Genomic DNA, 17,570 nt, shown 5'->3' on the forward strand with positions numbered 1-17,570 from the left:
CCCAGGTTCGGTTCTGTGTCCCTGTGGCTTCTTCAGTTCCGTCTTCAGAGGGTTTTCGGCTAACCGCATCTCTTCGCCTGTGGTGCGGTTGGCCTTTGCGGCTTCCTCCTGCGTGTCACAGAGTTTGCCTCCATACTGGTTCCTTCTGTTCTGGACAGGTTGGGCTCCTTGTAGCCGTTTGGGCTCCTTGTCGCCGTTTGGGCTCCTTTGTCGCCGTTTGGGCCCCTTTGTGGCCGTTTGGGCCCCTTTGTGGCCGTTTGGGCTCCTTTGTCGCCGTTTGGGCTCCTTTGTCGCCGTTTGGGCTCCTTGTAGCCGGTTGGGCTACTTCTCGCCTTGTTGGGCTACTTCTCGCTTTACTGGGCTCCTTCTCACCTTGTTGGGCTACTTCACGCCTGGTTGAGCTACTTCTCGCCTTGTTGGGCTACTTTCTTTCGCGTCCTGCGCATGCGCTGTGGGAGTTTGTTTTGGTTCCGGGCGGTGTGCACATGTGTTCTGCTTCCAATTCTCTCGGGGGGCTTTGCCTCTCGCTCTTTTCTTAATCCAATCCGTGCCCCGTTTCTTTGTTCTGGGGTGCCGCTGTGGGGAAATCATGAGGTTTTTTCCCTGCGTTCTAGGGTGGGGAGCCTCCTTCGCTGCTCCCCTCCTCTCCAGCATGGGCGCACTGGCCGCCTCCGGCGGATACGGACTCGAACGCTTGCGTCATGGCCCTTCAGGGCTTATGTTCTGCTGGTGAGTTGGTGCGGTTTTGGCGTCTCCTTCGTCCTGACGCTGTTTTTGTTTTTGGGAGTAGGAATAGGTGTACATACGTACTTGAGAACGTGGACCGTATCACCCGAGGTGCCTACTGCAGGGCTATTAGCCCATACTGGGCAGCTCTTGTTCTCTCCACCTGATTCCTTCCTCGGTTCACGGGTGTCTGCGGGTGGCCTCTTGTCCCTTCCGAGGCGGTTCCTGCCTGTACTCTTCCTGCCCCTCTCCTATTCTTGTCTAACCTTGCTTGAGTTCGGGGCCCCGCCTCCACCTTGTTCCGCAGTGCAACGGTGGGGGTGCCTGTTTGGTAGTAAGTTTTCCTGTGTCGGAGGTTTTGTGTTCGCCTCCTTGTGTTTGCAGGTTGGGTTCTGGCTCTTTGTTTCTGCCTCTCCCCTGTCGTTTGCCTGTCGGGCGGATTCTGTGCTTTTTGGGCACTCTCATCTCTGCTCTTGGGGCTGTCTGTGTATGGGGTCAGCCCATGTTGTGCTGCCTAATGTGTTCCTTTGATTGCCTGTTACACTGCACACGTTTCTTCTTCCGTCCCTGTGGCTCAGTTGGGTGCTCGGTTTCCGCCTGTGTCCCCTTGTGTGCCACTCGTGTACGATTTATCTATCTTCCCTGTCGCTTCCTCGGGGAGTGTGGTGACGTTTTGCTGCGGTTTTGGTACTGCAGCTGCGAGTCGGGGTTGGTTGTGACGTTATGTTCGGCCCTTCCGTGCTCCCTCTGGGGTTCTCCTTCCTTGCTGCTCTTGCTGTGCCGGGCCTGGTTTTTCTATGTTCCTTGGTTTCACTGTCTTGTCCTCGCCTCATTGTGCTGGCTGGGGATTAGCTTGGGGTCTTCGTCTCGCCCCTCGCCTATCCTCCGGTTTTGGTTCAAGTTCCAGAGCCTAGTGGGCTCCCTTCCTTCGTGTTTTTCACGGTTGCCTCGGGTTTTTTTTTTACGCTGGGGCTTTGAGGGGACAGCTCGGCCCCGGGGCCTGCAGGGTGGGTTCCCGGGGCTGGGGTGGGGCTCACGTGAGGGGGCCTCAGGCCCCGTTGGTCCCCGCTGGGGTGTTTCTACCCCTCTGGGGGGGGGGGGACTTGCAGTTTTGTAGTGTTGGGTTTTCCGTTTCCCCTCTCCGCATGTGCTTTGTGGGCGTCGGCCCCTCCCTGGGCTCGGTTTCCTTGTCCGTTGTGCCCGTTGTTTCCGTCCTGTTGGTGGGTGCTTTTCTATGATCTTCGCCCCTTTTTTCCGGGACGGGCCTTCTTCCGTCATGTCCCTCTCTTCTTGGGGTTTCTGCATGACTTTTGGTCTCGGGTGCGACAGGGTTTTGGGGCCTTTGTCCTTTGTGTTTGCTTCTTTTTGTTCTCGAAGGTTCGGGATGGTTTTGCTCCTTCCCGTTTTCTGGTGCGTCTGTTGTCATTCGGTTGAGCTTCCCTCCGGTCCTTTTTAGGGCTTGTGGGTCCTCTTCCCGGCAGCACCTGGGTGTTGGCCTTTTTGTTCTTTTGTGAATATCTCTTCTCTTCACACTGTCTCGGCGCTACTAGTTTTCCTGGGAGCGATTTTGCTCCTCTTAATGAGTCTTTTCGCTCTTGCCCTTCTGCGGGATGTTGGTGCGGGGCGGCTCCTTATGCGAGTTCCTTCCCTGTCAGCTGCACTTGTGGAGGTGGACTTGCACACTTGTGGCATTTTCGTTTTGGTCCTGCGTTTTCTTTTTCTCTCCTGGGGCTGTCATAGGATTGGCTTGCGGAGGATGTAGTGGCGCTTGGGGCCGTTCCTGGGTCTGGCACCTTGGTTTCTGCTGCTAGCTTTCGGTATCGATATTCCTTCTGCGCCGTTTCGCAGGTTGTATCATACGTTGTTACACCTCCAGCCTGCTTATGCACTGCCTGTGTCGTCCTGGTCTTTGGACAGGGTGCTCTCCTGTTTTTCTTCTCCTTGGTGGTTGTGGCTTCTTGGGGTCAGGTTTGCTTTGCCTCGGTTTTCTTTTTGTGTTGGCATTCGCCTCTGGGGGTCGTGTGGCAGAGCTTCTTGCTTTTCTCAGGCGCAGTGGTTTTTGGCTCCTATGGTCGTGATCATAGGTTTCTTCGTCTGTGGCCATTCTCCCCTTTTTCTGGCGAATGATATTCCTTGGGTTGTTGTCTCGACTTCATGTTGTGGAGTGATTCACCGACTGCCGCCCGGGTATGTCCCCTTGTTTTCTTAGGTAGTCTTTGGTGAGGTAGCTCCGGGGAGCCGTAGGGGCTCCCCCCAGAAAACCAGCGTTGAATGAAATGAAACGCCATTTTCTGGGTGAGTCCCGGAGGCTCCCTGGCACCCTCCCTCCCTCCGGTCGGCGGGTTCTTTTCGCGGTTTTGATATCCAGCCTCAGAACTGGGGTGGGGATCGCCGGCGCGGGGGTCTGGGGCTCCCCCTTCCGGGGAGGGGGGAGCTGCGCAGACATGCGGCGCAGCTCGCGTGACGTCATGCTTGTTAGTTCGTTTTCCTGGGGGAGTTCTGTCCACTCGTTTGTCAATTTTTGTTGTTAACCAGAATAGGGGTTTGTTTTGTGGCGCTTACCTTTCTGGGTGCCTGTCCCGGTCGATGACAGATATAGAATGCTCCAAATCACATGTGCATTTCTATGGACCATTGCTCCCCGTGCCTCTCTGAGGGGGCCAGGTTCTGGCTCGTGGTCCTCGGTAGGCCTAGAACTCCACCCACATCGACTGATGCAAAATAGTTAGGGTATCCATATCAGCCATGGATAGCTCCGGGGAGCCTCCGGGGCTCACCCAGAAAATGGCGTTTCATTACATTCAATGCTGGTTTTTTGGATATTGGTGACAGTAACAGATATTAACATTAGGCAATACATTTTTATGATATATAACAAAATAGAGCATGATAACATACTCATTATTATTGGTATTATTATGTATTACTCAGCAATGCTATACAGGCACCAGCTGCATATCCACTTTGTGGACACTTCTTGCTACTATTCTTCTTCTTTGTACAAGTGCTTGCATCTCTTTATTACTGCATTATCCCTCAGTTCCAGTTAATAGGAGCTGTTCTCCTTATCAACAAAATGTTCTCCTTTAAAAAAAAAAATTGTCTAAAATACATTTTCGAAAATATTGGGATGAAACTTGCATGATGCTTATGCCAATAAGTTGGAGATTTGTCTAACATTTAATATTAATTTTCACTTAATTCATATATTTTTTGCCCAGCCCCAGCTTTTACAGCCCCTATTTACAGCCCAGGCTGTAGCAGCTTAATGGTTAACGCACGTGGTTTGTAGGCTGTAGAGAGGGGAGGGGTGGCAACCGAGAACCCGCCCATACCCCCTTCCCCATTCCTGCCCCACCCTCCTTACTCCTGCCCACCCTTCTTACTCCTGCCCACCCTCCTTACTCCTTCCCACCCTTCTTACTCCTTCCCCAACCCGTCCTCTTAAAAATAACGTCACTTTTGGCTTGTATGCGCGCTATGGCCAAATTTGGACGTAATTTGAAATGAAATCGACTCACAAAAGTGACATTCTGTTCCGTTTTCTATTTGAGTCGTCCGGCGTATGCGCAGAGGTTATGAGAGGACACTTTAAATTAACGTTTTTCATACCGTTTTGAAACTTTATGAGAATTTCCTGCCCACCTAACCTATCAGAGGACCCTTAACTTACTGTTGCTGAAAAAAAAATCTCAAATTTATTTTAATTTTCAAATTACGTCCAAATTCGGCCATACGGGCAAACGGCCAAAAGCGACGTTCTTTTTAGGAGGACAGGTTGCCTTCGCACCCTCCTTACTCCTGCCCACCCACCTTACTCCTGCCTACCCTCCTTACTCCTGCCCACCCACCTTACTCCTGCTCATCCTCCTTACTCATGGCAAGCCTCCTTACTCCTGCCCACCCTCCTTACTCCAGCCCACCCTCCTTACTCCAGCCCACCCTCCTTACTCCTGCCCACCCTCCTTACTCCTGCCCACCCTCCTTACTCCAGCCCACCCTCCTTACTCCAGCCCACCCTCCTTACTCCAGCCCACCCTCCTTACTCCTGCCCACCCTCCTTACTCCTGCCCACCCTCCTTACTCCTGCCCACCCTCCTTACTCCTGCCCACCCTCCTTACTCCTGCCCACCTTCCTTACTCCTGCCCACCTTCCATACTCCTGCCCACCCTCTTTACTCCTGCTCACCCTCTTTACTCCTGCCCACCCTCCTTACTCCTGCCCACCTTCCATACTCCTGTCCACCCTCCTTACTCCTGCCCACCTTCCATACTCCTGTCCACCCTCCTTACTCCTGCCCACCCTCCTTACTCCTGGTTACCTGGTTGATACCTGGTTGATGGGGTTCTGGGAGTTCTTCTACTCCCCAAGTCCGGCCCGAGGCCAGGCTCGACTTGTGAGAGTTTGGTCCACCAGGCTGTTGCTTGGAGCGGCCCGCAGGCCCACATACCCACCACAGCCCGGTTGCTCTGGCACTCCTTGGAGGAATAAATCTAGTTTCCTCTTGAAAATGTCCACGGTTGTTCCGGCAATATTTCTTATGCTTGCTGGGAGGACGTTGAACAACCGCGGACCTATGATGTTTATACAGTGTTCTCTGATTGTGCCTATGGCACCTCTGCTCTTCATTGGTTCTATTCCATTCAGGCTTGTTCGCATTTTCTTCCATGTCGTTCACTCCAGTACGTTGTTATTTTACTGTGTAGATTTGGTACTTGGCCCTCCAGTATCTTCCAGATGTATATTATTTGATATCTCTCTCGTCTTCTTTCTAGTGAGTACATTTGGAGGGCTTTGAGACGATCCCAATAATTTAGGTGCTTTATTGCGTCTATGCGTGCCGTATATGTTCTCTGTATTCCCTCTATTTCAGCAATCTCTCCTGCTCTGAAGGGGGAAGTGAGTACTGAGCAGTACTCAAGACGGGACAACACAAGTGACTTGAAGAGTACAACCATTGTGATGGGATCCCTGGATTTGAAAGTTCTCGTAATCCATCCTATCATTTTTCTGGCTGTCGCAATATTTGCTTGGTTATGCTCCTTAAACGTTAGGTCGTCAGACATTATTATTCCCAAATCCTTTACATGCTGTTTTCCTACTATGGGTACATTTGATTGTGTTTTGTACTCTGTATTATGTTTAAGGTCCTCATTTTTACCGTACCTGAGTACCTGGAATTTATCACTGTTAAACATCATGTTATTTTCTGATGCCCAGTCGAAAACTTTATTAATATCAGCTTGAAGTTTTTCAATGTCCTCAGCCGAGGTAATTTTCATACTGATTTTTGTGTCATCTGCAAAGGATGATACGAAGCTGTGACTTGTATTTTTGTCTATATCTGATATGAGAATAAGGAAAAGCAGCGGTGCAAGGACTGTACCCTGAGGTACAGAGCTTTTCACTGCACTTGGACTTGATTTTATATGGTTGACAGTTACTCGCTGAGTCCTGTTTGACAGAAAACTGAGTATCCAGCGTCCTACTTTACCGGTTATTCCCATTGACTTCATTTTGTGTGCTATCACGCCATGGTCACATTTATCGAAAGCCTTTGCGAAGTCCGTGTATATCACATCAGCATTCTGTTTCTCTTCTAATGCCTCAGTGACTTTGTCGTAGTGCTCAAGTAGCTGTGAGAAGCACGATCTTCCCGCTCGAAATCCATGTTGGCCTGGGTTGTGAAGGTCATTGGTCTCCATGAAATTGGTGACCTGACTCCTAATCACTCTCTCAAATACTTTTATGATGTGCGATGTTAGTGCAACTGGTCTATAATTTTTTGCCAATGCTTTGCTCCCTCCCTTGTGTAGAGGGGCTATGTCTGCTACTTTAAGTGCATCTGGTATCTCCCCCGTGTCCAAGCTCTTCCTCCACACTATACTGAGTGCCTGTGCTACCGGCACTTTGCATTTCTTTATAAATATTGAATTCCATGAGTCTGGATCTGGGGCCGAGTGCATGGGCATGTTTTCAATTTCTTTTTCAAAATTTAGTGCGCTCGTGTTTATATCAGTTATATTTACAGGGGTTTGAATATCCCGCATAAAGAAATTGTCTGGATCTTCCACCTTCATGTTGTTTATTGGAGTGCTAAACATGTCCTCATACTGCTTTTTTAGGATTTCACTAATTTCTTTGTCATCCTCCGTGTATGAACCTTCACTTGTACGAATAGGTCCAATACTGGCAGTGGTTTTTGCTTTTGATTTCGCATATGAGAAGAAATATTTTGGATTTTTCTTTATTTCCTGAATTGCTTTCTGTTCTAACTGCCTTTTTTCAGTTTCATATGAGTGTTTCAATTTCCTCTCGATTTCTTCAATCTCCCTATTTAAATTATTCCTTCTTTGACGGGAAATTCGTGTCTGCATAAGCAGTTCCGTTATTTTTTCCTGCGTTTATAGTGTCGTCTGCGTTCTCTTTCTACGTTAGATCTCTTTCTGGCTTTCCTCAAAGGAACATGTTTCAGACAGACTTGATACGCTTCTGAAGTCAGTTTTTCTATTCCTTCTGTAGGACTTGTATTATTTAGAACAGTTCCCCATGGAATGTTTGTAAGTTCCCTGTTTATTATCTCCCAGTCTATCCTTTTATTATTAAAATTGAATTTACTGAATAGCCCCTCTCGCTTTATCAACGTTTTAGGTCTATTCTGAGTATTGATGGTCGTTTGCACTTCAATGAGTTTGTGATCTGAGTATGTGGTATCTGATATCGTAATGTCTTCATTGTTCGTAAAGACCAGATCTAGAATATTTTCATTTCTCGTTGGCTCCGATATCTGCTGATTGAGTGAAAATTTGTCACAGAATCTAAGTAGTTCTCTAATCTGTGGTTGGTTAGGTCCTGATAGATTTCCTGGTATAATATTATTGTTTGCTATTTTCCACCTGAGACTAGGCAAGTTGAAGTCACCTAGGAAGATAATATCAGGTATCGGGTTCTCCAAATTATCAAGGCTATTCTCTATTTTGCTTATCTGTTCTGTGAATTCCTCAGCCGTTGCATCTGGCAGTTTGTATATTAGTATAATCACTAAATTTATTTTCTCTATTTTTAATCCCAGTACCTCTACCACCTCATTTGTAACGTTTAGGAGCTCCGAGCATACAAGGTCTTCCCTAATATACAAACCCACTCCTCCATGTGACCTAATTTTCCTATCACACCTGTATAGGTTATATCCTGGAATCCAGATCTCACTGTCCAACAATTCCCCTGCATGGGTTTCTGTGAAAGCTCCAAATACTGCATTTGACTCCGTGAGGAGGCCATTTATGAACTGTACTTTGTTGTTTGTTCTTGTTTTCAGTCCTTGTATGTTGGCAAAGATGAATGAGGTTACTCTATTAGTGATAGTTTGAATGGGAGACTTTTTCGGCACGTCCATTAATCGTGGACATAATGAGTTTGTTCTGACCAGTACTGATTGTTGTAGGGCAGTTTTCTGTCGTAGTTGTAGTTCCCTTTCGGTGGGTAATTGTATCTGTAATTCTGGAATGCAAGTGGATCTGGCATCCAGTTCCATACACTCTCCATGCTGCTCCTTTTGAATTCTCTGCCGGTCTGGTATAAAAAATTTATAGAGTTTCCTCCAAATTCATTATCCTGCTTGCCGGTAGCGTTCCGTGCCTTTCACGTGAAAGTGTGGGCAGCTAAGGTCATAGCATTTTCTGTCCTCCAGTGAGGTTTGGCACATGTCAGGATGGAAAAACCTACATATTGATCCAAATCGACACTCACCTTTCCTAAGCATATTTAAACATTTTTTGGGATGTTGGTAACTGCATTCTAATCCTTTCTTATTACCAGCATATCTATGTCTGCATATGCCCTTTGCATAAAATTTGCATAAGTCTGTCCTTCTGTTCTGAATTGCTCTATCGAGAACCGTCGTGGTGTCTGTACCTATCGAGCTGTCAGTGCTGTCTGGTACACTTTCTAGTTTACTGTCATCTACATCCTGGCCTACTGAGTCAGAGTTTACAACTTCCTGAGTTTCAGCCTCAGTTTCATCCCTGACTATAGCCTCCGCCCCTTGTATATTAGAATTGTTGTTCCTTTCCCACTCCATCTGGATGGCTGGTAGGCTTCCAATGAATGATGTTTTCCGTTCATGCGTCATGTTATCTAGAAGGTTTTTTAGGATATTCCAAGCTGGCAGGTCATTTTTACACACCCAGAGCAAGTGGCCAGCTCTCAGTGCCGTAGTGTTACTCACTCCTGTACAAGCTGAATGGAATCTAGTCTTACAGATATAACATTCAATTCCCGTTACCTTCGTCTTTAAGAAGTTGTTACAGTGGCCACAAATTTGTTTATTTACCCCCATATTGCCTTGTTTTGTTGCATATATCTATATATTTATAATATTATATGTATATTGTATATTTGTAACAATATATATGTATATATATTTATATGTTTAATATTATATGTATATCGTATATTTGTAATATTATGTATGTTATTTTGTTCAAACTTTATGGCAGGTACTTAGCGTAGGTAGCGAGGCTGGTCCCCCGGTCAGTACAGGTGACCTCTTGTTGTCCCAGGTTGATGTCACCAGTTTCCAGTTACCCGATTTATAACCACTGATGCCGCCTCTTGCCACTATTCTATATTTCTAGTGTTCTATATTTATAATATTCACTTCCAACTTATATGTTGTTGTGATACCCGTTCCACATCACTGTTCCACGAATCACCGTTCACTATTTTTTTTTTTTTTCCTAATACACGCATGTACACAAAGCCTCGTTCACTGGCTCACACGTGGTCTCCCGTTTATTCTCTATTTAACACAAAGTTCTATTGTTAATGACTATTTTCAATTTTCCAGCGGGTCACTATGCACTTTGTTATGTCTGTAATCAGTAATCCATGGCAGTAGTCCTACGAATCCTTGTTAATGTCACGATTTTAACGGAGCGCGCACGGTACGTCTACCCCCTCCCTCGACCTGGACTCCTGCCCACCCTCTTTACTCCTGCCCATCCTCCTTACTCCTGTCCACCCTCCTTACTCCTGCCCACCCTCTTTACTCCTGCCCACCCTCCTTACTCCTGCCCACCCTCCTTACTCCTGCCCACCCTCCTTACTCCTGCCCACCCTCTTTACTCCTGCCCACCCTCTTTACTCCTGCCCACCCTCCTTACTCCTGTCCACCCTCCTTACTCCTGCCCACCCTTCTTACTCCTGCCCACCCTCCTTACTCCTGCCCACCCTCCTTACTCCTGCCCACCCTCTTTACTCCTGCCCACCCTCCTTACTCCTGCCCACCCTCCTTACTCCTGCCCACCCTCCTTACTCCTGCCCACCCTCCTTACTCCAGCCCACCCTCCTTACTCCAGACCACCCTCCTTACTCTTGCCCACCCTCCTTACTCCTGCCCACCTTCCTTACTCCTGCCCACCTTCCATACTCCTGCCCACCCTCTTTACTCCTGCTCACCCTCTTTACTCCTGCCCACCCTCCTTACTCCTGCCCACCCTCCTTACTCCTGCCCACCCTCCTTACTCCTGCCCACCCTCTTTACTCCTGCCCACCCTCCTTACTCCTGCCCACCTTCCATACTCCTGTCCACCCTCCTTACTCCTGCCCACCCTCCTTACTCCTGCCTACCCTCCTTATTCCTGCCCACCCTCCTTACTCCTGCCCACCCTCCTTACTCCTGCCCACCCTCCTTACTCCAGCCCACCCTCCTTACTCCTGCCCACCCACCTTACTCCTGCCCACCTTCCATACTCCTGCCCACCCTCTTTACTCCTGCTCACCCTCTTTACTCCTGCCCACCCTCCTTACTCCTGCCCACCCTCCTTACTCCTGCCCACCCTCCTTACTCCTGCCCACCCTCTTTACTCCTGCCCACCCTCCTTACTCCTGCCCACCCTCCTTACTCCTGCCCACCCTCCTTACTCCTGCCCACCCTCCTTACTCCTGCCCACCCTCTTTACTCCTGCCCACCCTCCTTACTCCTGCCCACCCTCCTTACTCCTGCCCACCCTCCTTACTCCTGCCCACCCTCCTTACTCCTGTCCACCCTCCTTACTCCTGCCCACCCTCCTTACTCCTGCCTACCCTCCTTATTCCTGCCCACCCTCCTTACTCCTGCCCACCCTCCTTACTCCTGCCCACCCTCCTTACTCCAGCCCACCCTCCTTACTCCTGCCCACCCTCCTTACTCCTGCCCACCTTCCATACTCCTGCCCACCCTTTTTACTCCTGCTCACCCTCTTTACTCCTGCCCACCCTCCTTACTCCTGCCCACCCTCCTTACTCCTGCCCACCCTCCTTACTCCTGCCCACCCTCTTTACTCCTGCCCACCCTCCTTACTCCTGCCCACCTTCCATACTCCTGTCCACCCTCCTTACTCCTGCCCACCCTCCTTACTCCTGCCCGCCCTCCTTACTCCTGCCCACCCTCCTTACTCCTGCGCGCCCTCCTTACTCCTGCCCGCCCTCCTTACTCCTGCCCGCCCTCCTTACTCCTGCCCACCCTCCTTACTCCTGCCCACCCTCCTTACTCCTGCCCGCCCTCCTTACTCCTGGCTGCCCTCCTTACTGCTGGATGCCCCCCTTACTTTTGCTCAAAGCACAATACCTAAAAAAAATTATTAAATTTTTCTAAAAATTTACTATGTTTTGATGGGAAAAATTTAGTCATAGAAACCATAATTTGTTTTATTTTGCCTAATAGGTAATACTGCTTCCATCTGTGCTCGGCTACCAAGGACGATAGCAAACACAACTTCTGCCCATTAATGATGGTAAGGACAATTTTATTCTTACTGTACTACCAGTGTGTGTGCGTGTGTGTATCATGATATTGTCATTAACTAGTGATGGTAAGTATATTTATTATGTTGTCATTAACTAGTGATGCTTTGTGTATTAACCCTTTAAGTGCACAACACATCATATGATGGGTTGAGGGACTTGCAGTAACTTGCGCTCCAGATCATATGATGCATTGGAGTACCGCGCAAGATTTGAAAGGCCCGCAGGGTAGAGGGGACTCCCATACGCTGCTTAGGGGTTATAGTAAACAGACGCCATTTTGTAAAAAAATCCAGCTCACGCTACCATCGCGTGGGAGGCATCAGTTACCCAGCAGCCACCATGTTGAGCACACGGCCGAATGCTTCTGGGGCGCGCACCACACAATCACTCACCCAAGAGCAAATAACCAGTGAATTATTTTCTGATGGTGAGGAAAGTGATTTTGATGACTCTGACATTGATAAAGACTACACACAATTGACCGATGATAGCACGGACAATGAAAATGAGATACGGCCTCCCATGGCGAGGCCTATACGCTCACCCATACCACCTTGCCCAGTGTCTACTCCAATTCACCCACGACCACACAGTTCATGTGCTTATTTAGAGTCTGAGGATATTCTCGGTGACGAGTCAGAGGAAGGTGACTCTTTTTTTTGGTTTTAGTGAAGTGGAATCAGAACATAGTGTTACCGAGCCTGGTGCCAGTACTAGTGGTGTTACTGGGCGAGAATTTGTCGTGTCAGCAGCGTCTCACCCAGCCAAGCGCCACCGCATGGAACAACATGAGGCACCAAGAGTAGTGTAGTGATGGTGATGTTCTCGGGTAGTGTGGTGATGTTCACGTGCTTCCACCTTATGTGCATGTAGCGGCCGTACTGTGCATAGACGGGCTTCAGCTCCTGGTCCACGGTGTACATCGCTTCCTCGCCGTCATGCCCCTGTTGCGTCTCGCAGGACACCAGGTGTACTAGTGTGGAGTGATGGTGCTGGTTTTATTCCTCAAATTCCTGCCTTTGACAATAAAGACGGGATTACCGAGCTTTTCCCTGATAATGGAGAGGATATGAGTGAATTAGATTATTTTACAGCATTCTATGATGAGCCGCTCATGGAATATATTGTACACCAAACGAACCTTCATGCGACTCATCTCATTAGAAGAGAGATAACAGAATTTTCACGATTGCAACGTTGGAAAACCACCAATGTAGGTGAAATGTATGCATTTTTAGCAATATGTATGTTGATGAAGCACTGTGTCAAACACGCTATTACAGATTACTGGAGCAAAGATCTGACTATTCCAACACCTTTCTTAGGGAAATATATATCCCGAGATAGGTTTCAGATACTCCTCAGGTGTCTGCATTTTGCAAGTAATGAGGACTGGACAGAGGATGATTTACTTTGGCGAGTGAGGCACTATATGAATGAAGTGATTGATAAGTTCAGAGATTTTTACGTACCAGCACAGAAGCTGGTGATTGACAAATCCCTTGTGCTTTTCAAAGGATATGTTTCATTCAAGCAGTATATTCCCTCCAAACGAAACAGATTTGGATTGAAATTCTTTGTACTGTGTGACTGTGAAACAGGATACGTGTTACACATGATTCTGTATTCAGCTAGCGACGTAGACATTCCCGGTAACGACGAACATGGTTTCTCGGGTAGTGTGGTGAAGTCACTGATGGCACCATGGATGAACAAGGGCCACATCTTATACACAGATAATTACTATACAAGTCCATTGCTAACTAAGTTTTTGGTTGAAAATAGAACTGGATTGGTTGGCACAGTAAAGGCACGAAGGAGGGAAATGCCAGTGTTTGACAGTAGACTTGCAGTTGGTGAGTGCCAGCTACAGAAATGTGATCAAATACCCTCATTTCGGTGGAAAGACAAGAGAGAAGTGAACATGCTGACAACCGTTCATGAGGGTACAATGGTGAACAGTGGCAAGGTGAACTGTGTAACAAAAGAACCAGTATATAAGCCAGATTGTGTTCTTGACTACAATATCAACATGCGTTTGATTGATAAGGCTAACATGATGGTTGGCACTATCGAGTGTGTGCGGAAAACATTGAAATGGACGAAAAAAGTGTTTTTCCATCATGTTGACATGAGCATGTTGAACTGCTATAATATGTATCTGGTGAAAACTGGACGTAAACCTAGTTTCCGTGCGTTTGCTTTTACACTTGAAACACAGTTATTAGCAAAGTTTGGTAAAGATGTCCCTGGCATACAATCTTGAGGTTAACTTGAGATGATTTCAGGGCTTTAGTGTCCCCGTGGCCCGGTCCTCGACCAGGCCTCCACCCCCAGGAAGCAGCCCGTGACAGCTGACTAACACCCAGGTACCTATTTTACTGCTAGGTAACAGGGGCATAGGGTGAAAGAAACTCTGCCCATTGTTTCTCGCCGGCGCCTGGGATCGAACCCAGGACCACAGGATCACAAGTTCAGCGTGTTGTCCGCTCGGCTCCCTCCCTACAAAGACCAATCATGAACCCAGTGTTGCAGCATGCTGCAACACCCAGGCTTGCTCACATGGAAGCCTTTCAGCAACACTGACTAAAACATTTGCCACCAGCTGGAAAGCGTGCAATAGGTCAACGTGAATGCCTAGTATGTAAAACAACAAAAAGGAGAGTACAGAAACGTAAAGTGGGGTAAACATGGTGTGAAGTGTGTGCAGTGCCATTGTGTGCTGTCGACTGCTTCAACGACTACCACTCTCTAAGAATTCTAAATGTGCAATAATAGTGCAAAAACCTGTACATAGTGCGTGCTTGTGTGTACATATAATAATGAACATTGTGATTACATAATATAATGGCGTAATGGAAAACATTTGTGTGCACATGTGTATACTCGATGTATGTAACATTTATTGACAATGACTGTGATGTAACATTATGTGCAACACAATTAGTGACTAATATTACTAATAAAATAGGCCTAGACACTGTAAATAATGCCGCGAAAATAAATTCGTGGCAACTCTGGCTGCTTGAAGACCGCACGCGACGCCTCTGGGACACACCGTGCATGAGCGATCATGCATGGTGTGATGTCATCGCCCATCTTGTCGGCTCAATTACGTCATTGGTAAGTTCAATTGAATTTTTTGTTCTCGTGGTCAGGGAACACGACTTAACAGGTTAGGAAGAAAAAAAATTTTTTTTTTTTTTGGTATGCGCCTGTGGGTAACAAATGCTAAATAGCCCGGAGGCACACAAGGGTTAATCTTGGTGTTTTCATTACCCAGTGATGGTGAGTGTATTCATCATATTGGCATTACCCAGTGATGGTGAGTGTATTCATCATATTGGCATTACCCAGTGATGGTGAGTGTATTCATCATATTGGCATTACCCAGTGATGTTGATTGTATTAGTCATGGTATTATTAACCAGTTTTGTTGAGTGTATTAACCCTCTGAAATGCATTAGCGCCTAATTTCGCTCGATCAAGGGGTGCGCATAACACCTTAACCACTGCACTGTGCCAAACGACAAATGCTTTTCGCCAATAACTGTCCCCACCGACAAAAGTTTTTTTTTTGTACACGGTCAAAACACGCTCGCGGTAGGTTGGATACAAAATGAACTCTTGGGACCCTCCAGTGAGAGGCAGCTTTCTTTGAAAAAAATTCCCAGAATGTCCTACGGCTGCTGGCTGGGTTAGTATTGAGTGAGTAACCATGGGGTGGTGCACGCGCCTCTGGCTCCCAAACACCTGTCTGACGCAGTATTGAAAGATCGCTCTCTGTCGGGGAAATTCAGACCTTATAGCTTGAAGAACATAAGGGTCATGATATTGATGAAGCTAGGCGCAATAAGGACCTAACACAAAGGTCGGATGCAAGTGATACCGCACCTATTAGGGTGATACAGCGAGCGTATCCAGTTGTAGCTGTGAACCCCACCCATGCCCACCTATGCCATCTCCAATTTATATAGGTGATACATAGATGAATCATTTTCTGGGTTCAGTGATGATGCATCTGATACAAGTAGCATAGATGAACAGTGTTAGCGGTTTCCATGGTGGTGTTTTCCATAGATATTTTCAAGATTAGCTGAATCTCTTCCAGAATGGCTGAATCTCTTCTAGATTGACTGACACTTGCTATAAATGACTGAATCTTCCAGTCAGGGACCTTACAAAGCGATATTTTCAAGACTACCTTACGCATTACGAGCTTGGCTACATACCACTTACAAGTCCTAAAGCCAAGGGTGTACATGAGTGCGTTATTTGCAAGCACATAGAACAAAGAAACAGCGAAAATCTATCTGTACCTGGTGCAACGAGAGCAAAGTCGCGCTTTGTACCCTGGACTACTTCATTGATTATTACTCACTTCCGAAGTACTGATTGTGTAATACAGTGTGTTAGTGTGTAAATAGTGTGTGAAACTATACATAGTGTAATCTTAGTGAATTTTTAGCAAGTAATATTGCAACAATAAACATTGTGGATACATTACTGACTCACAGTATCACAGTTCCATGGAACATTATGAACGTTCTGTTGTATTCATATTGTAAATAACAAAAATATGCGTCATATACAATAAAAAAAACTAATAAAACCGCATTGGAAATACATAGAACAAATAATTGAAAATATATTTATGGCAACTCACAATGCTTGAATGGCCTGCACGCTTGTTTCTGGTACGGGCGACCAGCCATGATGACGTCACAGCGCACCTTGTCCACGTCCCCACAGCCAAAGTAAGTGAAATTTTGTATTTATTTTTACATAGACATGTTCAGGGTTAAAAAAACATTTTTTGGGGAACACTTAATTTCATGTGCACGGGGAATGTCACAATAAACTCGGCGCATCACAGTGGTTAAGGCACTCGTAGATATATTGTAGGGTTCAAAACTTGGGTACAAGATGGATTCCTGAGGTGTTTGCCAGCTTGAAAAAAATTCCCAGCATTCCCCACGGTTGTGGGCAGGCTCATATTCAAGGTAGCAACCATTTTGTATGTATCCATATTGAGCTCCCAGTCTCTAGTTGGCCATGTTTTTGAGAAAACACTCTCTGATGTTGAAATACAGGGCATATTCCTTGAAGATGAGCATGCCAGTGATTTTGATAACTCAAATCTGGAAAAAGACCTAAGACAGGTGTCTGATACTAGTGATACAGATATTGAAGTGAACGATGTGGAGAGTATGTACAGTACACAGCTCTCACAGCCCTGCCATACCGGCCTAGGTCATCACCATCAGTGGAACAACACAAATGAATTTTTGTATGTTCTACTGAACATTTAGTGCCAAATGCAATTTGTTCGGATTATCCGGGAATGCTTTAGAGTAGGGTTCGTTAGAGTGAGGATGCACTGTAATTGAATCACTAATATGCTCACAATACTTTTTGAGTATAGCGATGGATCACATTTTATTATATAAATATATCACACTACACACTATTGAATAATATTACTCGAAAAAAAACAGAAAAAAAAATAAAAAACATTGAAATAATTAAGTAATAATATTTTTGTGGCAACTCCCGCCTGACAGCTCGGGTGGAGCTGACTGCCTCCGACGATTACTCTGTCAACGCCTCACGTTTGCCAGACTTCCTCGCCCTATTGTGGTCAAAATATGTCACAAATTATTTTCTATTTTTCTGTGATCAGGAAACACACATGAACACTTTTATATAACGTGTTGCAGGCTAATATCGCAAGAGAGCAGCCCAAGGGTTAACAAAAACCAACTAATAATATCAGGGGTTTCGCTGCCTGATGAGGGTATCGACATCATAAAACCAAAACACGCTGAGTCCCTGATGAAGGTAATGCCATCATCAATTAATGCATTTTTAAAAATCCCATTTATTGTCCGAATATTATGGGACTGGTTTTAAATGTGCCCCTTTATATTGTGAACAGTTTGATAGCAAAATGAATGACGTAGCATGAAAATTGAGGTTAGAAAGCTGAAAAGAGTACAGTTCATCCTCACTAACGAACCCCGTTCTAGCGAATTCCCAGAAGATCCGAACAAAT

The 17,570-nt window shown here is 46.6% G+C and overlaps 1 protein-coding gene across 1 annotated transcript in view; it reads left to right on the plus strand.

Annotated features, from left to right (window-relative positions):
* LOC123749562 (uncharacterized) overlaps positions 1–17,570 on the plus strand; it is an 89,763-nt gene that overhangs the window by 16,511 nt on the left and 55,682 nt on the right. Inside the window, exon 2 of the mRNA XM_069311032.1 lies at positions 11,433–11,502. Coding sequence (XP_069167133.1) covers positions 11,497–11,502 — 6 coding nt within the window. The 5' untranslated portion in view covers positions 11,433–11,496. The remainder of the gene's footprint in view (positions 1–11,432; positions 11,503–17,570) is intronic.

The sequence above is a fragment of the Procambarus clarkii genome, chromosome 69 (assembly GCF_040958095.1).
Source record: "Procambarus clarkii isolate CNS0578487 chromosome 69, FALCON_Pclarkii_2.0, whole genome shotgun sequence".
NCBI lineage: Eukaryota > Metazoa > Arthropoda > Malacostraca > Decapoda > Cambaridae > Procambarus > Procambarus clarkii.